Source organism: Delphinus delphis, chromosome 6 (genome assembly GCF_949987515.2).
Source record: "Delphinus delphis chromosome 6, mDelDel1.2, whole genome shotgun sequence".
Lineage (NCBI taxonomy): Eukaryota > Metazoa > Chordata > Mammalia > Artiodactyla > Delphinidae > Delphinus > Delphinus delphis.
This window is the reverse complement of record NC_082688.1, coordinates 58,437,497-58,465,353: the sequence shown is the minus strand read 5'-3', so window position 1 is coordinate 58,465,353 and position 27,857 is coordinate 58,437,497. Positions and strand designations below refer to the sequence as shown.

Genomic DNA, 27,857 nt, shown 5'->3' with positions numbered 1-27,857 from the left:
GTCTTACACGAAAACAGATGGTCGGTCTTACTAAGCATGTCGACAGTTCAGAGAAACTTTATGGCCCAGACACAGCAAATATAGAGGATTGTTTGTTTTGGTCATAATATCCCATGGCTGTATGTTAAATAAAAAGTTACGGTAGTGGGCTTCCCTGGTGGCGCAGTGGTTGAGAGTCTGCCTGCCGATGCAGGGGACGCGGGTTCGTGCCCCGGTCCAGGAAGATCCCACATGCCACAGAGAGGCTGGGCCCGTGAGCCATGGCCGCTGAGCCTGCGCGTCTGGAGCCTGTGCCCCACAACGGGAGAGGCCACAACAGTGAGAGGCCCACGTACCGCAAAAAAAAATAAATAAATAAGTTATGGTAGTGAGACTGCACAACTTTTACGGCTGTAAAATAAGTGTTTATAACCCGGGTATTAATATATTTTGAAATAGGACAAACAAGAAATTTATTTTACTACTGTGCACTGACTAATTCATAGGAAACCTCATCTTAATTGTTTTTTGAAAAACAATTTGAAAGACTAAGACGGATGTGAATGTCTTGACTTTTTTAAATCGAAAATTATTTTCTATAGCATTTAAGTACTACTTTCAGTAGTTTCATGTTGATAGATAGTTTTTCTTCTTCCTTCTCCTCTTTCTTCATTGGTCTTTAAGTATTCACCACTAAGTATTCCTCTTACATTCTTTCATCCAAAGGGGAAATGGAAAAGGCAGGATTTGAGGAGTATCTGAAAAGGATTCATTTTTAAGGTGTAAATTTTCCAGGTTTTTCCTCTATACTGATCACCGTCTGACCTCTACCTTCTATCCCTCTGTTTAACTAAAAAGGATAAAAAATTTGCCAGTGATTAAGTGCTAATTTTCAGCTTTGGCAGTGGTCTAGGTAATTGGACACTCATATTTATTCCTCCTATGACTATATGAGTTTTTTAGCATAATTTGTTAAAGTGTATAAAAAGCCTTAGAAATGTATAGTTTTTTAATTCTTTAATTTTACATATAGGAATGCATCATACATGTTAGTTTTACATGTAAGAATGAATCACAGGGCTTCCCTGGTGGCGCAGTGGTTGAGAGTCCGCCTGCCGATGCAGGGGACACGGGTTCGTGCCCCGGTCTGGGAAGATCCCACATGCCACGGAGCGGCTGGGCCCGTGAGCCATGGCCGCTGAGCCTGTGCGTCCGGAGCCTGTGCTCCGCAACGGGAGAGGCCACAACAGTGAGAGACCCGCATAACGCAAAAAAAAAAAAAAAAAAGAAAGAAAGAATGAATCACATATAGGAATGACGTATATGTGTAGGGATAGAAATACAAGAGTAATCACTAAAGCACTTTTATAGCACTAAAAAATTGGAAACAACCTAAATGTTTAACAGTAAATTAAAATATATCTATATGCTTTATAATATAAAAGCCTTTTCCATTTAAATATTTATTGACAGAAAATATATTCACAATATATTTTAAGTGAAGTGCAGGCTATAAAATAATCATACAGTATAATCTACTTTTTTGTAGACATATGTTAAGCGGACATAGAAAAATTCTTAAAAGCCATTCATCAAAACGATAACCATTAGAATGTTTTAAAATGCCTTCCTTTATTTATGTTTTCTAATTTACTTATAATAAAAATGTACAGTCAGAACAATAAAGTCAGTTTATTTAAAAAAAACTAAAAGTGGCAGAAAATAGGAGAGCTCTGTGGTAACAATGAGGTACAATGATATTCATAAAAGAGGTGAGATCCATTGTATTACATTATACTTCATCTGAATTGAGTCCTACAGTAGGATGCATGAATCTGTGATTTGGATATGCTGTATTTTGCCAACTTTTGACCTGGTATGGCCATTAGTCTCCCACCATGTCACATCAGTATTTTGCAGTGTCAATGTATATTACTTGAAGTTTGTTTCTTCAGCTAATTTATCAAGCTCTAAGCAAATATAATTCAAGTGGAAGCACAGTTACCATGTTTACAACAATATTATGCATTGTAAGTACTGAAAAGTGTATAGTCAAAGATTAGAGGGTATAGTACCTTGGAGAGCCTTTTATCACGTTTAAGTATGTATTGAACACTTACTATGTGCCTGGTGGGATTAGGAGTTACGAGATTTCAGAGATGACCAGGTCACAGATGCTTTTCTCAGGGTTCAGTTAATGAGCAGAGAGAGAAATACATATGTATAAAATATCTGTAATAAATGATAGACTGCTTTAACTCATAGGAGAGATGCAAAAAGTATGATAAGAGAGTTAAAAGAATAGTGGATCTTATCCAGATGGGAGGATCAAAGAAAACTTCAGATATTTAATTTGGGATTGAAAAATGGGTAAATTCTATAAATTTTAAAATGTGGGAGAAGGCATTTTATATAAGGGAACAGCTTATACCAAGGCATTGACGCAGGGAATTATAGGTTCCTGATGGGCGATAGTAGAAACATATTTGGGAAAGTAGGTCCACAGCAGCTCTGAAAGGTCTTAAAACGCAAATGGGATTTCTGGTTTATTTGGCAGCAGTTAGCTATTAAAGCTTGTTTGTTTGTTTATTTATTTATTTTGAGTGGAAAAGAGCTTTAATCGTAGATGCGTTTAACAAAACCTGAAAGAATAAGAATGAAAAGGAGAAGGGTCGGATCAGCAGTAATTTGTAATATCGATTGTAGCAATAAAAACTTGAAGTTAGGGTGACTGGAAGGGAAAGCACAGATATCATGATATTATTCAGTGATTCTCAATCCTGGCTGATCATTGGCATCTTCTGAAATTAATCACCCAGCCTCACCCACTGACTTTCAATTTTAATTGGTCTGGGGAGGGGTCTGAGCACCTATAGCTTTTTACTTTTTTAAGGTTCCCAAGTGATTCTAACGTCCAGCTTAAAGGGAGAATCATGGTCATTGTTAATAGACATTAAAAAACAAAGGGGAGTGAGACCTATTAGAAGCAGAATCTATAGGACGTAATAATTGAATGATAGTGAGGCAAAGGCCAGGAAGACAAAGAAGAGGCTGAAACAGCAGGGCTGAGTGTTAGGGAGAATGGGAGTGCCACAAACACACATGGAAACTTAGGAAGAGAAGTAGGATTGGGAAGGCAGATGGCATGGTGTGTTTTCAGCATAATGATTTTGAGATGTTACTAGGTAGTCTTTCAAACATTAGAAATAAGGACCTGGCATTGAGGAGAAGTTCAAGTGGGAGATACCTTTTCATTAAGTCAAGTCTCTTCCTGTCCTCTTTTCTTCCTTTCCTTTTTCCTTCTCCCCTTCCTTTCTGTTAGTATACATATCAATTGTTAGTCACCTTAAATATTGATAGTTATACAGAGGCACAGACATCTATTTATCCAATGGGAGAATGCTGTCGTAATCATTTTAGCAGCCGAGAATTGGGAGTTGAAGCCTTAATAAAATTAATGATCTACAAATAACTCAATTTTGTTTCTGTCATACAGAGTGAAGTAAGTCAGAAAGAGAAAAACAAATACCATATGCTAACACATATATATGGAATCTAAAAAAAAAAAAAAAGGTTCTGAAGAATCTAGGGGCAGGACAGGAATACAGATGCAGACATACAGAATAGACTTGAGGACACGGGGAGTGGGAAGGGTAAGCTGGGACGAAGTGAGAGAGTGGCATGGACATGTATACACTACCAAACGTAAAATAGATAGCTAGTGGGAAGCAGCCACATAGCACAGGGAGATCAGCTCAGTGCTTTGTGACCACCTAGAGGGGTGGGATAGGGAGGGTGGGACGGAGATGCAAGAGGGAGGGGATATGGGGATATATGTGTACATATAGCTGATTCACTTTGTTATACAGCAGAAACTAACACACCATTGTAAAGCAATTATACTCCAATAAAGATGTTAAAAAAAATTAATGGTCTAGACATGCATAGAGTATGTTGTCAAAATGCCTTGAAAAGGAAGAGAGGAAATTGATGTCAAGAACTTTCTTGTCTTTTGCCATCATGAACAAATTGAACTTATATGTAGAAAAATACAAAAGTATTCTACCATACTACACTTGGAACTTATGTGATTTATTTTTGAATTTTGTGGCTTTGATTTTTCTCTCTTGCCCAGGCATCACACTTTATGTATCCCTGATTTCAATCGGCTCCTGGAAGTTAGGAAAATAACTTCCATGCGCATTCTGGGTGAACTTTCTCACTTATCTAGTGAAAAATAATTGCTGTAATACAGCACAAAGTACTTACCAAACCCGTGAGAAAACAGCCAGTATACTTTTTATGGTTAAGTAAAACAGATTTGATTTGAAAATACACTATAAATTGAGTTATACCATATTGTCTGTGCAGCATCTTTGTAACTTTCCATCTTCTAATTTGGCACAGTAAAAATATCAGGACTTCACAATTAGATCAAAAGTCCATGATTCACGCTAAACCTCAGTGAGCCTTCCTTCCTTTCTTTTTCCCGTTTTCTCCCTGACTCTTTCTTCCCTTGTAAATTTATGTAGTACTATAAAGCTTTCTAAAATTCTATAAAATAGGAGTAATGGTATACTCTTACAGGACTATGGAAAACACTGCATATAAGATATATAAAACATTTAGTCCAGTGCATGGAATTCACTGAAGAGTAGTTATTTCTTTATCCCATTTTGAAGTATAATGCTCCTGAAATCAGATTTTAAGGTTAAAAGATTGTGGAGTTGTATTAAAAAGAAAATATCATAGATGGCTCAAAAACAGTCTGACTTTGAAGGTCCATCCTGGCCATGGATGTCAGAGGTGACCCTGTTCAGATTCCATGTGATAGGATAGATGTCCCCACAGGCCCGGGTTTATGTAGAACATCTGCCATGGAAACCAGTCCAGCCTGGTGTCTTGTGCCAGGATCCTGGCCCTCCGTACAGTTAAACATCAACTCTGGGACCCCCCCCCCCTTCTTCCCTTGTCATGAGCCTGTACAGTTGTACTGCTATCTTGGGCACACTTTGCTACCTACCCCAATGAATCAGAACAGAAAATCCATCATCTACACAAACTTTGGCCGTTTTCTGTGTTTGGGGCAGTGGCAGTAGAGTGTGTTGTAACTGGACGGGAATGTAAACCCTGTGACAATGGCTCTTGTCCCCCTAAACCTTCAGACCTGGCCATGGCCCTTAGCATCACCCCGGCTTCACCTCCTATGCTTTGCATTTCTCACCGACCTCCAGACCCCTGTTCCTGAGCTTCCCTTCAGAGCCCTCACCCTGATTCTTGCAGAAAAAGAAAGAACAGAGATGAGGTCACCTGACAGTCTCATAAATTCTACAGATACCTTTTAGGGAGGAAGTAGATTCCTAAAGACAGGACTACCTATATATTTTTACTGAACATTTCCTCATCCTCTCCCTCAGTATCGTTTAATAACATTATTAACCTGCCCCTTTCAAGATTTTAAGTACATTATTGTGACAAATATCCCTTTAAAATCAAAACTCTCTGTTTAAGGAAATGTTAATCAGCTGAAAGAAACAAAGCCAAGTATTTACATGCTGTTAGTTTTGTTCCCAGTGCCACATATTTCCTTGATGTCTGCAGAAGTGGCTTATTCATTAGAATTAAATTAGGCAAATGGCACCATCATTTCATCTCTTCACTTTTGTAGCATGTGGTCCTTTCCAGGGACCTGTTTTAAGTGATTCTCAGTTGGCCAGTCAAGTTCCCACAAACCTGAGTCGTCTTGTTAACCTTTAAGAATTTCTCGTAAATCCCTTTCTTCCATGGATGCTACTAGTGGACGTCAGTGTTCTCCTCACTTTATGTCTAGCTCTACTTAATGTAGTGTACTAAAGGAAGGTTTTGTCTTTGAGCAGTTTGTTAAGGATGGTCAAAGGCAATTTGCTGGTCTTGGTACGTTCTGTCCCCTGAATTTAATCACCTTATATGCTCTTTGGGCTTATCATCTTGTCTTCAGAAAGCCTAGCAACTTGAGACCTGATATGGCATCAAAATATTACAGTCATTGCATTAAAGGTACCGTGCATTGCTTATACTCGTAAGAAGCAATCTAACCTCTTAGAAGGAAAAATCAATCAGCAGCCTGTGGCTCCTCTCAAGCTGTGTAGGAAATAATAATCTACTTGATTCCTGGAGCTCCTGTCTGCTCTGTGAATGCATCCCGAGAATGCAGTCTTTGAACAGCACGTGAGCACGGCAGACACGTTCTAGAATATCCAGCATGCCTCTTTTCTGACTCATATGCATGTTTAGCTTCTCTATTTTCCATTTAGAAAATAGACTTTCTGGGTCTAACAGTAATCTGACCTCTGCTTGGCATTAGTTTAATAGAAGGTCATACTCCTTACCTGTCAAAACCAGCTTGAACAGAAATGCATTTTGCAGAGCACAATGTTGGCAGCTGTAGGTGGATAGCAATGGCAGTTAGCTACAATAATGGAAGGGTACTTATCTGAATATTGGTGACTGTAAAGTTTTAATGTCTTTTTCTCCGTCTTTATATTCCCGATAGTTCTTTATTTTCTTAAACCAAGCGTAATATCTGTGGTTGTATCTCATGGGATAATCATGGGGACTTTGATTATTAAGACCCGAGGCTGTCCTATTGTGTGACTGTGTAGTGGAAGTCTTTGTTTTATTCTTTTACGTGGGTTCTCTTCTCTTTCTTCCCATCTTCAGAGCATGACTTAAATATGGACATACCCTTGACAAAAGAAGGCAGAAGACTCATTTAGTTTCTTCTATTAAACTGAGATACAGACAAGGGGGAGTGGGTGCTGTGTGTTGTTAGACCCCTCTAGGAATGAAGATTCTTACTTGCTCCTAGCGTTTGTTGGAGTTATGTTTAGTCTTCTTTCTTTCTCATCTGTTTCCTTTGGCCATCTGCCTAGCATTGACAGCATCACAGTTAGCATCTGACTAGCCAAGATGATTATTTATGCAACAAACATGCTCACTGAAAGGATTTTACTATATCATCTAGAGTGTTAACCTTGCATCATAGAGTAATGGCACTTATCCTTTCCATGGTTTGGACTTGGTTGACAAATGTAGAAAAATTGACATCAGATCCCATAAGAAAGTCATGACTTTCTTGTCTGTGAAGGCTATTTTTTTTTAACATATATTTAGAAAAAAAATTAAAAATTAAAAAAAACTGTGTGCAAATAATTGATATGCCTTTAAACAATGTAATGTGATCAATTTCATTTTTTGTGTTTGTTTTTAAAGAATAAATTTAAGGACCCTTTTCGGGCTGCTTTTTTGAAGAATACTGAGTCACTACAGTGGGGTGTAGTGGGATTTAGAAAAACAGTCCCAGATGTAAAACAGATCCTAACTGGTTATTTCAATAAATTTTCCACAGTTCATTAGGTTAATTATATTACTTGACTTCATCTTCAGAAATAAAATCCTTACAGGACTCTACTCAGTACTCTGTAATGACCTGTATGGGAAAAGAACGGAAAAAGAGTGGATATACATATATGTATAACTGATTCACTTTGCTGTACACCTGAAACTAACACGACATTGCAAATCAACTATACTCCTATAAAAATTTTTGAAAAGTAAAATTATCAATTAAGTTTAAAAAAATGAAAAGATCCTTGCAGTAGCATCCAGTGGTTATATCTTTAAACTTGTCAGTGTTTGCATGAGAACTGTAAGGTATGACCAGAAAATGAAGATAAAAGAAAAACACATCTGAACATTGGAATGATAGTTGCATCCCTTTTTGAGAACATGGGAACTTGCCTCCTATGCTTTCCACTTAGAAATAAGACTTCTAGGTTTTATATTAATTCGACTTCTTACTGTCCCCACTCAGTATTTAGGAAGCACTTTCCCGAGTAACTGTTGCCTATTTGCAGATTGTCAGAATCTCCAAATTCCCTTCATTCTTTAGGATGAGAAATAGGATACTTTCCCTTAAAAAAAAATCCCAGTGCATCAAAAATGGCATCGTACCTTCTTTGTTTATTTAGTTTCTGATTAGTACATAGTCATCTTATGCAACAGCCCTCCTCCCAGTCCATACATTCTTGTGAGAAATTTCAAAACAGAACTTAAATGGGAAGCTGGGTTGTTAAAATTCATTTTCCTTTAGGGTTGACAGTTTTTAAGCTATGGACTTTAAAAAGGGAAGTACCTAAAAATGACAGTGCTGTACCACTTAAAATAGCAATGCAATACATTTTGTTTTTCCAGGGAAACTCCCTAGGAATTTTAATTTCATAATTATAATTTCCATTTAGATGCTGACAAGCGAGTAGTTATTATCAATTTGCATTGTTTGCAACAGCAGAATGAAAACCATAAAAACTTTTAATATCTTTTTTGTTTGTGACAGAAAAGTGACATCAGTATACTGCGTATTTTATTCCTCTCACTGTTAATCAATTTCAGATCATTTTAAACATTGCTCACAGTTCTGGTAATCATCCAGTTTGTATTGCTACTCTGAGATGCTGTTGGATGTGGTATCTAGCAGCATTTTTAGAGCCCACTTTCATTCCTAGGGTTTCTGAACAAACAGGTACCTGGGTTTTCACCAGTTCTACTAACACCAAGTTGAATTTCCTGAGGAAGTGGAGACTCATTTCCCAGCATCAGCATTACAAAGATACCACTCACCTCTCTTCTCCCTTCTTTCCCTCATCGTGGAAGTTAATACCTTAAAACTGGAAGGGATCTCTGCAAAATAATCTATTTCACATTTCATATTTTTACAGTTAAGAGATAGGAAAGTTAGGCACCCCCTCAAGATGTTACACATACAAAATGGTGAAGCTGAGAAGGAAATCTGTCTTCCCTGACTCCAGGAAAATCAAGATGAAGGTCAGGACACACACCGTCAGGCCAGCAGGAGCATCACAGGGGAAACATGAAAACAAGGCGGAGAAAATACTGGTGATGAGCAAACAATGATGAACTTTGCTATTTTCTTCTTACTTAGAATCTAAGGATAGTTTTCAAAATAAACTTTAGCTATGGTTACTAAATCCTTGTTTCAATGACGTATCACTGAAAACTGGCCGGAGGCAAGAGAAACTTTGTAATAGGGGTAAGAAAATAGAAAATAAAATGGGAAAGTAAAATGTTTTTGAGTTTAAAAAAATGTCCAACTGTAACTTAATTGTCAAAACTCAAAGAAGCAAGAAAAATGTGAAGAGTAGGAAAAATAATTAAAATACCTTCTCCCAAACCACCGTCGTTAATGTTTTGGCATATTTTGTCCTATCCTTTTTGGGGTGCATTTTTCTTTACCTGATATCTCTCATCTGTAATTTTGTGTGATGCTTTCGTGGCTTACCATTGAGTCATAAGTATTTCTCGTGGCATATAATAAAAACTTTATAATTACAACATTTACTATTTGTATGACGTTCCATCATTATGCCAGTTTATCTCACCATCAATTCCTATAATAATTGATGTTTTGAGTACTTATAATCTTTGTAAATAAAATATGTGGTTAATATCTTTGTCCATAAATATTTGTCTACATTTTATATAATTTTCATATGATAGATTTCTAGATCCGGAAATACCAGGTAGATAACAAGCAGGCTTTTAAGAGGGAAAGTGTATGTTAGGAACATTTAAAGGAGACAGAGGACATTTCAAAAACCTCCGACTGTCAGCCTTTCGTCCTTAGGAATCTTGAAGTCTACGTCTTTCTTTACTGAAATTATTTTTATTGCTATGACTTTGGAGGCTTCTTGACTCATCTTTTTATGCAGATTGTGGAGTTCAGTTGAAAGTAAGGCAGCACACAATATCTGGGTTAGAGTCACTTTACCATATTATCCTATTTCTATTTCTTGCCAAACCGTCTAACTCAGGGCTGTATTTCTTGTCTCTTTAAAATTTCCTAGAATTTCTCTTAAATGTCACTAATTTTAATAGTGGCACTGCTGCTTTCTGGCAATGTCCTGATAGCGGCATCAAAGCAAAGAGCTAAAATTTTACTCACTTTGATTGATGAGCTCATTTTGTTACAGAGGACAAATTGGATTTTTTTTTAATACTGGTAGTAAAAATTAATGTGTGATGTTGCTTTACAAATGTTATTGCATCTCTGCCATAATACGGATTTCAGCAATAAAAGCACTAGCAGATAACTTCACCAGAAAGTTACCTCCCTCCCCTTTTAACTACCCTCAAATGTAAATGGTGCTTTCCTAATTTTATAATCCTTGTATATGTGTAGGGATGTATGTATTGACCGAAATAGGGTTGAGGGCTCTGGAGAGAGCAGTGGCAGTGGGGTAATAGTCTGTGTTTCCACTTTCCATCTAATTGTGATGTTTATTTCTTTTTATTTCAGCACCTCCAAGGTTTACACGAACTCCCGTTGACCAGACAGGGGTCTCTGGTGGAGTTGCCTCTTTCATTTGCCAAGCGACAGGAGACCCAAGACCTAAAATTGTCTGGAACAAAAAAGGAAAGAAAGTCAGCAATCAGAGATTTGAGGTATTAGGTCCATTGTTCTGTTTCTCTGGGGGAAGAATGTAACTGCTGAATTTTTGGTTTGTATGTTACTTGCTTGTTTTTCTCTGATACAAGATGTTGTAATCACTGAGATATGCCATTCCTTATGTTGTGTGTGATGGAAAACTTCACGCTAGATGGCTTCAGCTTTTTTAAAAAAGGGAATTTGGGGGTTCAGATGACTGACTTTTGTCGTGCTTGTACGAGGGCTCAAACAGTGTTCTTAGCATCCATCTGTAACCTCATCCTCAGACTGCTTCCCCTTAAGATGGCAAGATGCAGTCTCACATCCTCCCACATCCGAGACTAGAGGATGAGTGAGAGCTTTCTGTGCTATTGGCTCTTATTGAGTTTCGTGTTCATCACTGAACCAGTCTGTGTGGACAGCTGGATGGTACAGACTAACTCATTTATGTTAATCAGAATCTACCTCAGTTACTGGGAATGAGATCAGTTTCATCCAACCCCATGGCTTGGAATGAGGGAGTAGTGTTTTCCCAAAGGGAATTCAAGTTCCTGTTATCCGAAAGAAGGGGAACAGATACTGGACAGCAGATTTAGTTGTCCACTATACTTCACACCTGTGTTTTACAGGTAGCATGGACTAGAAAGAGAACTTAGCTCCAGTGTGTTAGTGTGAAGAACTGCTCTGAAGGAAACATACCCAACCAGGTTGATAGTTGATAAACCTACTGATGAAGTCGATTTTGTTTATTCAGGAAAGCTTAGTGCATTGAAGATGATGATACATAATTCAGATCTTATTTTGGGTGTTTTTAAGGAGCCTATGGTTTATAAATTTGCTCCTTCTGGAGGAGAAAAATAGGTGATAAGCTATTTAGAGAAAAATTGGAAGAAGCACACAATACCATGCCTGTAATTTAAGATATGAAGAGGATAGACTGATTTTTAGAGAGCACTTAGACCTCCAAACTGACCCAAAATGTGAAACTCACCTCCTCTTACCTGAGTTTCTGACTACTTTATAGCCTAATTCACAGTTTGGCAAATTAAAACAATTCCCAGTTAAATGAAACAAAGCAACGACAAAATTCAGAGCATTGTGAGTTTATTCATTTTTCACCAGTTCTCAAAGAGCAGGAAATGGACCAAATGCATAAAGAGCATAATTACACTGGTGAAAATTGAAATCTGGCCTGTAGTTTACAAATGGTAAGTTTAAAATTTTGTTTGTTTGAAGATCAGATACCTACAGTGATTTAAACATAAACAAAAAGAATATCTTAATCTTTGAGAAATATTTCCTACATTGTCATAGGAAATGATGTGTGTGTGACTTTTGGTGCACATATACTTTTTAGTTTAAATGAAATTCACTTTTTTGTCAAAGAAGTTTGACATCATGCTTGCTAGTGATGATGGCTTCTTGACAAACTCTTGTAACAAACTTTAAATTATAACAGTAAACATTTCAAAGCAGGAGGTCTGCTCAGTACATAATTCCTAATGAGAGTCAAATAAACATCCAGAAAAAATTATTTTAACACAAAGCGGCTACATCAAATAGTACTGTGTCTTGGGCTGTGAATCCTTCATATCTGTAACAGTATATTGTATTTTTTGGTTTCGCTAGTTTCTAAAGCCCATGAGAGTATGAGTGAGACTGATTTTGTTCCCTCTTCTATCTCCAGTGGCAAATATAGCATCTGGCCTAGAGTAGGTACATAATTAATACTGGGTGTTAAATCGGGTTTGCAAATTGGAGATTACAATATTAGCATCTAATGTGTATATTGTTTGTTGAAGAAAATAGGTCTAAACCTAGGAAGTAGTTCAGAAATGTAAGCATGCAATGACATGTAACAATTAATCAAAAGTTAAGAGAGTAGATCCTAAGAGTTCTCATCATAAGTAGAAAAACATTTCTTCTTTTATTGTATCTATATGAGATGATGGATGTTAGCTAAAACCTACTTTGGTCATCATTTCACAATATATGTAAATCAGACCATCGTGCTATATACCTTAAACCTTATATAGTGATGTATGTCAATTATTTCTCAATAAAACTGAAAAAAATCAAAATTCAAATTAGTATTAAAGATGTTTAAACCTTTCTCTACATTAAGCTATAGGATGCTCAAATATATATATATATATATATATATATATAAATTATAGCATATTTGACAAAGATTCCAGTAGCTATGAAACTTTATTCTCCCACGATGCATAGTAGATTCATTCTAAAGTGTGTGATATTTTTAATAGAGTTGAAAATAAATTGTGGTGCATTGAGAAATGGGATGTTTTGACTATCTCTGTGAATTTAGAATGCAAATGGGATGTGGAAAGGACTTGAAGTGGCCATATCTTAAAAACATTCAATCTCTTTTTTCCGTATGTTGACACTTATATACAAAATCTGGGATTGATCATCTCGTAAATTTATTTATAAAGCATTCTTAATTTATTCACAATTTAAGCACATGGATATATTATTCATAGGGAAATGCAAAAAAAAAAAACCCACCATCTCAGTGAACAGCTGGAAAAACACAGCAGAGTTATAGAAAAGACAGGTAGAGGACTCTACAGTTTTGTATGCATATTTATCAATATTATCAACATCATTTTTTAAAAGTATTACTTGAGTAGGTGACAAATACCTAACTGTTTCAAAGTAGAGTCCATAATGATAGTGAATTCAGGCTTACTGTTTAGGACATTAATTTTCTGCCTGGTGAAGCAAGCCTCCATTTTACAGCAAGAATGCCCTAAAAATGCAGAAAATGCTAAGCTAAAACAAATACTGGAATGATTTATGGCAAAATTAATGCATGCCATCAGTCTCTGGGGCTATGAAAGCCATTTCATTGGCTGCCTAAGTACTAGATTTATGTAGTTTCTCTTCATGGTTTGCTCATCTATACTGTTCAGGATGAGACATTTTAAACCAGAGGAGCTATGCATACATTATTTCTTCACCTTATCGTCCAATTACTGAATGGATCCACATGTGCATATGTGCTATCAGAGACAAAATAATTTAAGAAGTGTATCCATCATAGCAGCAAGTCTCTTGCAAAATTAATAAAAAGGTCAAATTGCCCTAGATACATATACTAGAATATTTTCATGATTAAACCTTGGATGGTTTTCTGTAGAGACAAGAAATCTACATTTTTGCATATGTAGTTTCATGTCTTTCCATTCTGCCGTATAGGATTCAGTACATTAGAGCAATTATTCTGTTTCATCACTGTATCAAAATTCAGTCTCAAAATGCTTCTGAGTTTATTCTGAGCCTAATGGCTGGTTCACCACTGCATTAAGAGATTTAGCTGAGAGGCAGATGATAGTAACAACACCTGTGACAGCTATTGTTTCCTCTAATAGGTAATAGAGTTTGATGATGGATCTGGATCAGTTCTCAGAATACAACCCTTACGGACTCCGCGAGATGAGGCAATTTATGAATGTGTGGCCTCGAATAACGTGGGAGAAATAAGTGTATCCACCAGACTCACAGTTTTACGAGGTAAGTATTCAAGTGCAAGGCTGCTGCTTGTGTAGTTGAAATTCTGTATCACAGGTGTTCTTTTGTAGAATCATTGAAAAGACTACAGTTTTCATGACACTTAAATGGGAAATGAATTGAAGTAAAATACTGATTAGGGTCAAACTTTATTTAAATAGACAGAGGGTGCCTTCTCTCCTAGGACTTAAAAAATGCTAGTCGGGGAAAGGAAAGAAAGTCCCAAAGAAGTGCTGATTTCAAATGCCAGATACCATTTTGATTTTTGGTAAAGAGCCTTGATAGGAAGCAGGGTATGCTACTGTTTTGCATGTTAGCTTCACTTGTGTGTGGATTTTTCATATCTAGGTCAGCAACTACTTTTTGGAAATTACCAAAGCTGACATTGGTGTTTGCAAAATTAAAGGAATATCTACTACCTAAAGATGAGTTATTATTAAGCAGAGGAATCAAGAACAAGAAAGGCACCTTTCTTCTTTATGTCCTAAAAAAGTGTTTTGTTTCAGTCTTTTATATTTCTTGAACTAACATCTGTTGATGCAAAGTGATTGGAAACAGTGTGTCCCCTTCTGTGTTTCCAGCTATGTGGCTTATGCAACGTGCCCAAAGCATGGGCTGACTTGCTAAATCTGTAGTACGGTGTATCTACTTCCAAGACTTCCTTTAGAATGACAGTGCTAGAGAATAATGGCTAGTGATTAATAATGCTCTGTTGTATTATATATGTAATTCAATCTTTTGCATAGAGATAAGAATATTGCCTAATTTGGCTTGCGTCGTAGTTGACATTTCCAGACTAACCCTCTGTGCCTTTGTTTCTTTCTCATACACACTTGCATTTGTCTGTTTGTTTTGTATTGCTTTGAACTTTGCTTTGCTTGATTCCACAACTTAGTAAAATAGCCTTTCTTCAGATGAATGGAATTAGAAAGAAGAGATCATAATTGAATAATCTTAGAGGAACATATATAGAGTGAGAGCATTTCTCCTCCATTCCATCCCCCCCCACCCCCGCTTTGAGGCATGTATGTTTCTCTGTATGTTTTATACAATCAAAAATATTTTCTTTTAGATCTGTTTAGTACCAAAATTAATCAGTCAATCTGAGAAGTCTAGAAAATAATATTTACATATACATCCTACACTGTGCTTTAAGTACTATAAAATCTTACTAAGTCTTAGGGGAAATATTGACCAACTGGATATAGATCTTTTAATTGCATGTAACAGAACGCTGCTTAAAAACAAACAAGTCAAATTTGAGCTACATTTCTGGCCATTATGACACACTGTGTTCATATAGGAAATTCTCCATCCCCCTGTAAACATATAGACATGTTGATAAAATATTTGAAAATACAATTAAATGTGTGGTTAGGTTTACAAACGTGAAAGAAATTTCCAGGTGCTCAAGTGCTTCGGATAAGAGATAATTTGTAATCTTATAAACCAAGGTAATAACCAAATGGACTATATGATTTAGGGCTGAAGTTTTAACTCTCCAGCAGGACACAGACCTATATAAAATAAGAGGAGCTAGATCAGCTTTCTGAACAAGGTAAGAATTCTAGCACTATTTCTGCAGTGCGATACTTAGAACCCAGAAGCTAACATAAAAGCTGGTCAGAAACAGTGAATCCCATGGAGTGTGGAACAGACAGCCATGTAAGGACTCACCCCACAGAGACATCACCACAGTTCAGGCCATACAACCCCAGATAAGGTCATTTATTCTCAGATGGGCTCATAGGCACCAGTTCTAAAGCATGAAAGCCAGTTCCAACTCATGAGGGACAGGAAGCCCAATCAGTGAGAGTAGAAATCATAGTCTGTTAACTATAGATAATTGAACTGTATGAATGGGTTTTAAAAGAAATGAATTCTAAATATTTGTAAAGGTAAAGAGAGGAGTAAAATCTGTTAGGTAAGAATAAGACTTTAGGAAAAAAAAGAGCAGTTAGTAGTTAGAAGTCAGATTTCGGAGCTGAAAGGGACCTTGGAGACTATGTTTATACATACTGTAATATGTATATATGTGGATATACATGTATATGTTCACATAAACTTAGATAAAAGGTCTGAAGATTGTTGAGTAATTTTGGGGGCCATTCATATAGGAAGCTAAATCAGATTCGCTGGTCTTCTTTAAAACTTTTAATCTTTGCTTATTCATGTAGTTTATAACTAATGCTATTATGTAGAAACGTATTACAAAGATGCAATCAAGTAAAAGTTATTAGAAACTTTTTAGGTGTTTTCGCCTTCTGAGTTCCCGGAACAAACCCCTTAAAAGGAAACAGTGGCAGTCACTTGGGTTGACTTAATCTTTATGCAGTTGAGGAAGGAATTAACAAGAAGTTGGAGGAAAATATCACTTTACATAGACATTCATATGGATTTATGTTTTCCTGCCTCCCAGTTGACTGAGGTCCTCCCATCTCATCTGCTTTTATCCAACTAGCTCCCACATAAAACAAATACATTTGAAAATTTTAATGTAATCTTGACTTTCTATGTGCATATCTGTCATATATAAGTACATTTGTATGAAAATTTATAATTCTAGTAAAGTACTTAAACCTTATTTTTTTAAGACTATGTTTAGCAATTTTGGAAATGTTTCATGAGAAAAACTCAAAGGTATTTTGGATAATGAAAAAGTAGTCTAAACATTACCTTAAAATAGAATATTTTTATATATCCTTATAGGATGAAATAAGTGGAGTTGGGAATTATCTTGTTTCCTAGAGTTACCTCTTTGTTTAAAATTTCTAAATAACAGTAATCCTATTAGTAATAGTCTTTACAAATATCCCAGTGGTAAACTGACATTTCTAGATTATGAACGTTGTGAACAGTTAACTAGATGAATGTGAAGAGTTTCATTCCATAGTTGATGGGCTTCGTGCTCATTTTAAGTTCACTTTTTCTTGCAAATCACATCGGCAGATACTCAAGCTCTCTGCTCTGCAGTGGATGGAAAATACTTTGCACTTTTCATCCACACCCATCGTTAGATGCCCATTTTGTCCACATGGGTCATTTACTTTTTACCCACTCTGCTGACAATGCCAAAAATGTGCCAGCTGTCACGATGGGTTTTGTCTAAGTGGACTGGATGGAGATCACTAATTTATTTCACACAGGCCACTAGAGGACCTAATTAATTGGAGATTTAATCATCTGACCTGTACAGCTAATGCAGAAGACATTGAAATAATACTCTGACCACCCATGTGCATTGAAGGGAGTACTTCAGGGAAAATCTTCCCTGTGTAGCTCGTTTCAAATTACCCTCGCTCTGAAAAACTGTTTTCATAAGGAAAGATAACTACAAGCTCGGGCTGAACATACCCTGGAATGAGATATTTGAGCAATTACCATTTATACGCTGTAGGCTGCAGTTCATGGAAGAAGTAGTGGGAGAAGTGGGGTTGAATGTGGTACTTATGGCCTCCAGGTCACTTAAAACTTTTTTTGGTTGCCCTGCCTGTGGAAACACAAGAACATACCATCTCCGTAGTTCTATAGCACTTAAAGGGGCTGAGCATAGCTGGCATACACGTTTCCCTTCTACGCAGAACTTTAAGTGAAGGCCTTCACATCTCACTGAGTGGTTATTAAGGGTTGAGTCTTACCTAATTGTGGGATTCTGCTAAGGACTTTGGATTTGATATTAAGCTTTCAGTGAAGGGCAAAGTATAGGACCAGAGAGGGTGTTTTAAGAAGAGTGATTATCATCCAGATGGAATTGGTTCTTTCTGAATCTTTGGTTCACTGGCCACAGTTTCCTCTTGTCTAAAGGTATTACATTACTTGTAAATGTATGATAACTGGGGATGAAAATGTTCTCTCAGATATATCTTGTCCACCACTGGACAGGGAAAATGAGATATCACCTTCCATAGACTTTTCTTTCCTATAAGAGTCCAGGAGCATCTGCCTGTTTTAGACAAGTAGAAAGACAAGAATCCCCTTTTCTTGGGACTTCCCTGGTGATCCAGTGGTTAAGACTCTGTGCTTCCACTGCGGGGGGCACAGGTTCGATCCCTGGTCGGGGAACTAAGATTCCATATGCGTGTGCTGTGCTGCATGGCCAAAAAAAAAAAAGAAGAATCCCTTTTTCTTGCTCACATGACTCCCCCTCTCTAAGAGAAAGTTCTAGAAAAATTTAGTCAACTTTGTCTCTGATAGTCTGAGATGTCTAAATGTCATGTTTCTTGAATTTAGGTGTTTTTTTTAGGTAGTAATCAGAAAATACACATTTTGTTGTCATCCAAAACAGCATGTACTATGTCATTTTTCTAAGTTTAGTGGATTATCTGCTGAGACTTGCCCATTCTGAAATAACACTGATCCCCAAACCAGCACGAGCATTACCACAAGAAAACAGAGTATGATATATACCATTGTTGCTGTTATCTTCTAGCTTGTTCCTAGAGCACACACAAAGTAAAATTGTTGTCAACAAAAGATAGCTGGCCAAACAGACAATTGAGTTGCCTAGTTTTACAGGTATACCTTATGAAATGGCACTTGTATTTGAGGATCTACTCCACATACGTGCATCACAGTTTATGAATAATCACCATCAAGACATAATACACAAAGTCCTCAAGTCCAGGTCTCCAGTAATTTGAGTTCCAGCTCTGGCTCTGTCCCACAGTAGCTGTGACATCTTGAGCAAATCTATTAACTTCCCTGTTCTTTTACTTCTTTATTTATCTTGGTGCCGTGTGCACAGGGAAGGCAGTGAATTGGTGATCACTCAGATCCCTGCTTTCTAGCTTTCTGTGATTTGGTGACATGCTTATTTCAACAAGTCAGTTCTTGCAAGATGGAAAAAAGATGCTCCCTGCTCCCTGAAGGTGACTGTTACTGATATAGTAAAACACACAGTGAGCAGTTGGATGAGACAGAAAAGGCATTTCACTGGGAAATGGAGAGAAATGTTTGCATAATAGGTCTGTTTCAAAAAAAAATGTAAGCCATTATAGCAGTTGTTTAAAAAACAAAAACAAAAACAACTTTTACTATCTTTCAGGGAGAAGGCAGTCAACTCTCTGCCATCGTGCACTACCCTGTGATCAGAATTAGCATGTTCGTTACAGTCTCATTTTATTAATGCCTCTTTTTGAAGATGAACACAGTTGTCCCTGCTGTGAAAATGGTACTTTGCCGTTTATGTTATAAAATGGTCTCGGCTGGGGATCCAAGCTAGGAACATTAAAGAACAAAGCACAGCTGCTTGACTGTCGCACAAAAGGATTTTTAGGAAAGACTGAAACAAAAGGAAGGATGGCCAACACAGAACAAACTTGCTGACGATTACGGTACTGAGTGAAGATTCTTTGAAAAGGCTTATAAAATAGTTGAGTACTTGGAATACATTGATACCAACACGATAAAGCCTCTCTGAGTACTGCATTTCCATGCTGAAAAGAGCTGGTGGTGGGCAAAGCCATATAAGTAAACAGAAACTTCTGACTTTCTGTAGTACTTACAAATAACTACTCTTTACGTATCAGTGTTGACAAAGGCAGGAGCCCATGTGAACAGTTCCGTGGAGACCCTAGTGCGGAGAAACATTAAAACTTATTATATTTCGGAGAATGAGCGTGTGTGAGCTGAGGCTCTGAGTGTTCCCTTGTGATCAGTCTTTTAAGGACCTTCCTGTTGGTGATGCATGTTGTTTTCTTTTAATCATTATCACTTGTTTTTCCATGCTGGGGTTATGTCTTAAAAGGGCTCAGAGAGAATGAGTGCACTTGTGAATTACTGCATTTAAGTGAGAACAGTTTCTACTTTATGCTTCATATTATATTTTTTAAGATAATTTTAAAATGAATATTGAGTCATGTGAGTGTTTACTGTTGATTGATTTGTTAATGGAGCCGTAGAAACGTCGAGCTGGGAGGGAATTTGGTGTACCGAGCCAAATCTCTTACGTGTTTGATGGAAGAAACCAAGGTCCAGAGAGTTTGAAATGATTTTTTTCTTGGTCATACAGCTAAGATTTCCTTTGGGTTTCACCCAGTCAGAAATAATCCCTGCCGTATTATGTTGTGACAATGTATTCTAGCCCTTCAGATACTCACTTATGATGTACAAGACATTGTCCAGGAAGAACTATGTTCTTCCAGCTCACCACCCACAGACAAGCGGAGGTGACCGAAAACAGTGCTGTCGTGCTATGGGTGTGCAAAGTGGAAAAACTCCACCATGATGATGCATCATGGGAGAGAAGAGGTCTCTGTTGAGGCTTGAAGACTATGTAGGGTTTTATCAGGCAGAGCTAGTGTGAGAGACTGTTAGAGATAGAGAAAGTTTCATGAACCTGATTATATACACAGGTAAGAAATTGCTAAATATTTGATGGTGGGTGTGGGTGGTATATTAGGGCTCTCCAGAGAAATGGAACCCATATAAGTATATGCATATTTATACTTTTTTTGTTTATATATGTAAAGAGATTTATTATGAGGAATTGGCTTATACGATTAAGGAGGCAGACAACACCCGAGATCTGCAGGGTGAGTCAACAAGCTGGAAGCCTAGGAAAGCTGATGGTGTAGTGTGAAGACTGGCAGACCCAGACTTGAGACCCAGGAAGAGCTGATGTTTCAGTTTGAGTCTGAAGGCAGGAATGTGCCAGTATCCTAGTTTGAAGGCGATTGGGCAGGAGGAATTTTTTTATTTGGGAGAGGTTCATTCTTTTTGTTCTATTCAGGCTTTCAACTGATTGGATGAGGCCCCCCTCACATTAGAAAAAACAGTCTGCTTTACTGGGTCTTTTGATTTAAATGTTAATCTCATCCCAAAACACCCTTACAGTGACACCCAAAATAAGGTTTGACCAAATGTCTGGGCACCTTGTGGCCCAGTCAAGTTGAACATGAAATTAACCATCACAGGTAGGTATAAGCAGTAGTTGCTCAGAATAGAGTAGAAGTTAAAAGAGTAGTAGTAGAAGAAAATGAGGTTGGGACATACTTCATTGGCCAAAGAGATTAAACTACACAAGTGAGAAATCATGTGACTAAGTTAATATTGACCATCTCTATATGAGTTGAAATTTGCAGAGGTTTACTAAAAATACTGAAAGTAACATATCAAACAATTCACGGTGCTTTATATGCAATTGATGTTTATATTTTAAAACTGGATATTTGGTTGACTTTCATTGATAAAATTTGAACAATTTTTAAAAATTCAACTTTCTGGCTTTCAAAATTAGTTTTATTTTAAGCTACTAATTAAGATGTAGTTTTCAAAGTTGTACATGCATAATTTGGGGGGGATTTAGGGCATAGATATACCAAATGCCTCATCTAGGGTTTAATTATGAAAATCCTAGTTATATAGCTCCTTAGAAGAGCAAGTAACTTATTTTATCTTACTAAAAAAAAAGACTTGTGAATTAATGCCACATTAAACACAAATATGATGACATACATCCTAGTATTCTTAATATATCTTATTAAAGATAGTGGGACAATTTAAAGACTGTCTTATCTATGATCTTTCTAAATGAGCTTGTGTTTTAATTTACATTTCAGAACTTTCCATGCCCTTATTTTTTGTATCTTTAACATTTACCCTTGATTTTTAAACTTTATCCTTGCATTAAATATGCATATATTATTTTCACACAGTGGATTTTTTTTTTAACAAGTAGATTTTGGCCACAAGGTAACCCTATTAATTTTTTTTTTTCTCACATACGTGATGATATGTGTGTGTTCAGGCAATAAAATTTGATCTCAGTTTGGGTTTTCCTAGAAGAGAGCCTACATTTTTTCAGAATATAACACCAAAAGAGCTGTTTAAAAGAGTGAAACTGTGTATCATGAGTGAGACTAGCAAATTATTATTACAACTTTCAGGTATTTTCTATCCTTCTAAGTTTGTATGAATACTTCTTTTTGTTTGAGTATTTGTTTAATTGCATGGGTAACCACAGATCAGTCAGACAACTAGAAAATTAAAGATAGTGGGAAAGTATTAGCTCATAAGAACTTGATAGCTTTTAGTAAAGTTGATTGTTATTTATCAATACTTACACCTTGTATAGTTAAACCAAAAATTCTGTTTGGGAAATATATTTGCATATATATGTATGTGTACATATATATATGTTTTATACATGCAATGTATATAGTGTAGTGTGTGTGTGTATGACGTGTTGGCTTCGTAGCACTTTGCAATATGTGAAATTATATTCTTTATTTCTTGAAACTTTTATGTTTCCCTCCCCCCTTTGCCTATAAGCTCCATTATATTTTTCTCTGGCCTAGAAATGTTCCTAGCATTTATTGGGCACCCAACAAATATTTGTGAAATGAATGTATACATACAAAGAGGGGTATATAGATATGTTTATGTAAACACATACAGTGTATTGAGACCATTTGAGCAGGCATTTATCTCACTCTATGTATAATGGACAAAAGTGATCATTATTTCATTAGTCACTGTAGGATGGAGAGTGTGACTGAGACCCAGAAAATCAAGGCAAATGGAATGAACGCTACAAAGAGAGGTAGTGAAACAGAGGGAACCACAATGGAAAGAGAATGCTCTTTGTAGCTAGATAGACATGGGTTCCTATCAGTAGTCCACTGTTTCTGACCTATATGGGTTTAGACACATTACTTATGTCTAAACTTGAAGCTCCTTATCTTTAGATGTGGCACAGTGACTCAGATATAAAAGTTGCTGCCTTCTCCCATTATCCGTTTGAAGCTGAGCTCTTTGGTTTGGCCCTCTTGTCCACTGCTGAATCCTCAGCGTCTGGAATAGTGCCTGTCTATGGTGATGGGAAAAAGGGTAGGACTGACAATTCTGGAAAAGTTTTCTGTGCCTTATAAAACATTGCTTAGTCCAAAGGACTGAAAATCAGCTTTTCACATGGAAATAAGGTAACATGAGAGTCTGAAAATATACATGCATTGCCAAGTTATTTGGAACAACTGAAGATCATTTATTGGTACAATGCTCTCTAATATGCAATATCTAAGAATTTTAACTTCTTTTTTTCCCCTAGTACATTTGCGCTTAATGTTGTGTTAACACACGTTCCCATAGTCTTCAGAATTTCTTGTACATTAGGCCCCGATAGTCAGTTGCTTGGACCGCCTAGGTCAAACTAAGGTCATACCTAAAATGGGATTTCTGTTCTATTATATCTGGACTGTCCCAGATCACAGAATAGATAAAAACCATTAATTTTTTTAACGTCTTTGAAAATGCAGCATCATTAGTTATGTATTTTAGAAGAAGTGGGAAAATCTCATATATTGTTTCAACCTTTAAAGAGGTAATGGAAAAGGATTTTTGTTTGTTTTCTTCTTCCGGTTATGCTACTGCCTTGGATGTAGGAAGTGAAAAAAGGTGTGGTTACGAGTTCAGGTCCTGCCAACAGATGTCTGAGTTCAAATCCTAACTCCACTGTTTGCTCTGTGGCTTTGCTCACGTTTCTCTTAAGCTTTAGCTTCTTTGTTTGTTAAGTAGAGGTACTAAGGCCTATTGCCTGAACTTGAGAGGGTGATTCCAGGAGATGATCCACGTAAAGCTTTTAGCAAAGTGCCAGGCACTCAGTTAATGTGAGTCATCGTGGAGGATATCGTTAGTCTTACCAATACGATTACTACCAGTAATATTACAATTATCAATAATTCATTTTAAATTATTTTGATTAAAGGGCACTGCCGTATTTGTAAAGCAGAATTTTCTGGCACAGGCAGAGCCATCTCTGTAAGGCCAGGGAAACACATACTTTATAGTCATTAAGTTGTGCTGCCTTGTCCACTAATAATTCTACGGGCCAGATGCGTGAGCCACCAATTGGCTACTGTGGGTTCCACAGAGTATTTAAAATTTGAATGTCATCCTGACATAAGTGATTAGGGTGTGTACTTAAGAGAAAATGAGAGGGAGCTTTTCTTTTATCCGCAGCAGAGTTATCTCCCATACTTAGACTAGAAGTGTCATGAAGGCAGGACTTTTCTCTGCTCAAGACTGAGCACCCCGCACAGTGCTCAACATGTTATAAGTTTTCAGTAAATATTTGTTGATTGAGTGAGCAAATGACAAGTTTAACAAAGGCATTTCTAAATATTTTTTCTTCCAGAACTACTTCATGTAAGGTTTTATTTTTAAAAATCAGAAATAACAGAATGTATTGCTTCCACATCAAAGATAAGCACACAGTGCATGAGAAGCAATTTGTATTAAATTCATGAATTTATTCATTTGATAATATGGTTCTCCCTATGCCAGGGATTGCGCCAAGTGTTGGGACTAAAAAGATGGAAAAGACATTACCACCACCTGCCTTCAAGGAAGCTACAATCTCTGTTTGACAGAAACCATAATTTTGGTCAAAACGACAAGGCAGTTATACATATATACTGTCACTGGGGATAATGAGGTCTATTTTTAGAGGTGTGCTCACAGTAATTCAGCTTACGCCTTTCTAAGTTAGTACTTGCATAAGAAGGACTAATGTCTCCTTGAAGATTCCATCAATATGACAGTAAGGTTTGTTGAAATGTAAAATGTGTTTGACGTATGACGCCTCAACTGACAGAAAAATTAAACTTGCCTTTTTTTCCTGATGAGTAAAAATGTTCTGAGGGAAAATTATATTTTATCCGTAGAAAGATTTGGGATATACTTTGCTTGGGTTTTGAGAAAATATGATGCAATAAAAAGCTTAAGTAATTACCTTCATAGTAATATTCCCATTTGTTTCTCTCCCAACTAATAGTAAAAGGAGTTATTATTTTGGCACCATTTTTTATGACTATTTTTTGCTCTGGGTGGAGATGACAAAGCATGCCTAAATAGGAAATGATTTTAATGTGTACTAATAAAATACCTTAAAACATCTTCTTCCTCAGACAACTTCCTTAAACAAAATTAATTTTCATAATGAAATATTTATTTATTTAAAAAAATGGAAGTTCAGGTGCTTCTACCCTTGAGGAAAATCCATTAGTGTATACTTCAAAACAGGAACATTCTTAGATCTGTTATTTCCTAAGGCCTAACAACTTGGGTTAGAACCCTGTACCCTAAAGAACCTTCTGTTTACACTTGAGTTTTATGCATGTCATAGTATCTTATGATGACAGATCTGAATTTCCAGGTATTGCCAAGCCTGTTATAAACTGACATCAAGTGCTACAGCGGACTTAACTGGGAGTCCCATTAATCTTTGTTGAAGATGCATGAATAAAGTTAGCACTTACCCACTCAACAGCAAATGGAAATCCCCTGTCTCAGCTTATCAACAGCTAAATCATTGCTGAGGAGGAAGAGTTCGCTTGGACTTAAATTGTTCTTTGCAGTAATTTACCGTAAACCAGCTACAAAGAGGTAGGAGGACGTTCAGTGTTGCCCAGTAGGACTGGGGTTTAGCTAGTCTTGTCTTAATTTCGTATCAACATGTTTAAAAGATGGCTCTGATAACTCAAAAACAAACAAAATATGTTGATATGATATGTTTTAAAAAGCCTGACCAACTACATGCAAACAGTGTTCATTAAGCCCAGAGGCCATTCTTCTTGTGTCTTCCAGTGATGATTCCTTGGTGAAAGGCCCTCACCAAACCATCTCCGTGTTCTGGTGCCAGAAAATCTAGAGGGGTGTGGTGGAGGGGAAGTAATCTGATGTGGAGTTGAGGTAGAGACAGATTTACCCTGCAGCTAAGGAAACTTCACTGTCAAGGCCCTCACTTACCTGGTGCCTTCCAAAGCCCTGGGAGGGCCTAGTAGTATGTTCAGTTGATTGTATGTTTGTTTGTTTTTTTCCCTAAATTTTGCAAAAGTAGTATTTTTGCATTTGTTTTCATAAAGTAGACCTCTAAAATTTCATGTTTCAAGTGTTATAGAATCTAGATCTACCACTAAGATAAAACTAAGAGATATATGATTGATAAAGAATATTAATTGTGGATGTGAGTCTAACAGATGGTAGGATGAATGTCTTTCCCGACTCACTCTCCTTTGATCAGCAGACTTAAAAGGACTTTGCCAAATGTTTAAAATTCTGAGTCCCTACATTTATGGAGAGGATCTTAGCTGTGTTTGCTTCCTCTTCTGTTTAACATATAATGTGCTCATGGAGTGAACACATGCTGCCCTCTCCATAAGGATGGTTGTACGCTTCACATAGGATCCCTCCCCCGACCCCCTGTTAACTGAACTTTATCTGGTTATGTTTTATTCCTCCATTCGAAAAGGCCAATTTTTCTATTGCTTCTCTTTCTATCCGAACATCAACACCAACACCAGCACCATCACTGAAGCAAAATAGTCTTGTCTGCAAGACACTAATGGATTCATAATTTTAATTTTAATATAATTTAGTTATAAAGTTTAGTGTTATTATTTACAAAATTCATCAAATGAATTTCTGAGCTTATTCTCTGTGAGTGACATGTTGTCTTGTATGTCAGAAAAGAGACAAGGAGGAAGACAGGCATGGTTGAGGCTGCTTTTCTTAAAGAGTTTTTCTGTAAAATGAATATTTACAAGATCTTCAGATTTCTCTTCTCACTGAGGAGACATCACAGAACCTGTTTACATTTTCATGTTTTACAGATATTGGAAAAGAGAAATAAGTAAATAAATACAAATAATAAAAGAAAAAAAATTCCTGCACAATTAAGAATCACCAGGGCTTCCCTGGTGGTGCAGTGGTTGAGAGTACGCCTGCCGATGCAGGGGACACGGGTTCGTGTCCCGGTCCGGGAAGATCCCACATGCTGCGGAGCGGCTGGGCCCGTGAGCCATGGCCGCTGAGCCTGCGCGTCCGGAGCCTGTGCTCTGCAATGGGAGAGGCCACAGCAGTGAGAGGCCCACGTACCGCAAAAAAATAAAATAAAATAAAATAAATAAAAAAATAAAATCAAGGGCTTTAAGTGGGACATCGTACCAGTTTCAAAGTTAGTATTAAAAAAAAAAAAAGCAAGGCTCAAAGAAGGCACATCTTTAGTTCTCTGGTTAGTTATTTCCTATTGAGTATGTTCTGTGCTAAAATTGCACCATCAGATGTGGCTTTTAATGGCAACTTTTGCAAAAGAGTCTGAAAATAAAGAAAAGAAACTAAATTTACCCTTTTATGCAGGAGGATAGGTACACATAGAAATACCTGTTTTCATAAAAGTTTATTCACTCAGTTTTATTATTTCAGTGCTTCAATGACTCTTATTTTTCTAATTCAAACAACTTGGATCTTTTTGATCCTTTTAAACAGGAATGAAATTGGTATTGCTTATCCCATGAGAGCAGGTGTTATGTTTGACTTATCCATGCTTGTATGCACCTAGACAGGAGAGGTTACAAAGCATGTACTCAAATATTTGTTGAAATAATATGTCAGTAAATTTTACAATTTGGGACTGTCCAAGTGACGTATCCAAAGTTGACTTCAGCCTAGTCATTAAGACTAGAAATAAATGACTTCCATATATCAGGTTTTGTACTTCCCCTTGATGTGCAGTCATCAGACATTTCTCCAAAATGATACTTCAGTTCCTTCTCCTGAGAAGTATAAACAATTTCACTTGCCTCTCAGCTCATAAGATGGGTGTTCCAGAGACCAGCCCTTATCAGAGGTACTGGGTAGATTTCTTCTTTCTCCTCTTCCTTTTTCCCATCTTTCCTCTCTCTCTTCCTTCTTTCCGCAAGTATTTTAGGTAACTGTTGTTAGTAGCCATCAGTTTATGCTACATCTCGTGACACCTGAGTTTCATGAATTCTCAGATGGAAGTATATTTATTTCTTTTATAAAGAGAGACTGTGTTAAAAAAAAAAGATTCTTCAACTAACTACAAAAAAGAAACAGACTCACA

At 36.8% G+C, this 27,857-nt stretch overlaps 1 protein-coding gene across 6 annotated transcripts in view; it reads left to right on the top strand.

Annotated features, from left to right (window-relative positions):
* Nucleotides 1-27,857, top strand: part of PTPRD (protein tyrosine phosphatase receptor type D) — a 2,140,681-nt gene that overhangs the window by 1,810,637 nt on the left and 302,187 nt on the right. For all 6 annotated transcript variants that reach the window (XM_060014745.1, XM_060014746.1, XM_060014743.1 and 3 more), the window contains 2 exons: nucleotides 10,334-10,479; nucleotides 13,858-13,999. In XM_060014745.1, the coding sequence (XP_059870728.1) occupies nucleotides 10,334-10,479; nucleotides 13,858-13,999 (288 nt within the window). The remainder of the gene's footprint in view (nucleotides 1-10,333; nucleotides 10,480-13,857; nucleotides 14,000-27,857) is intronic.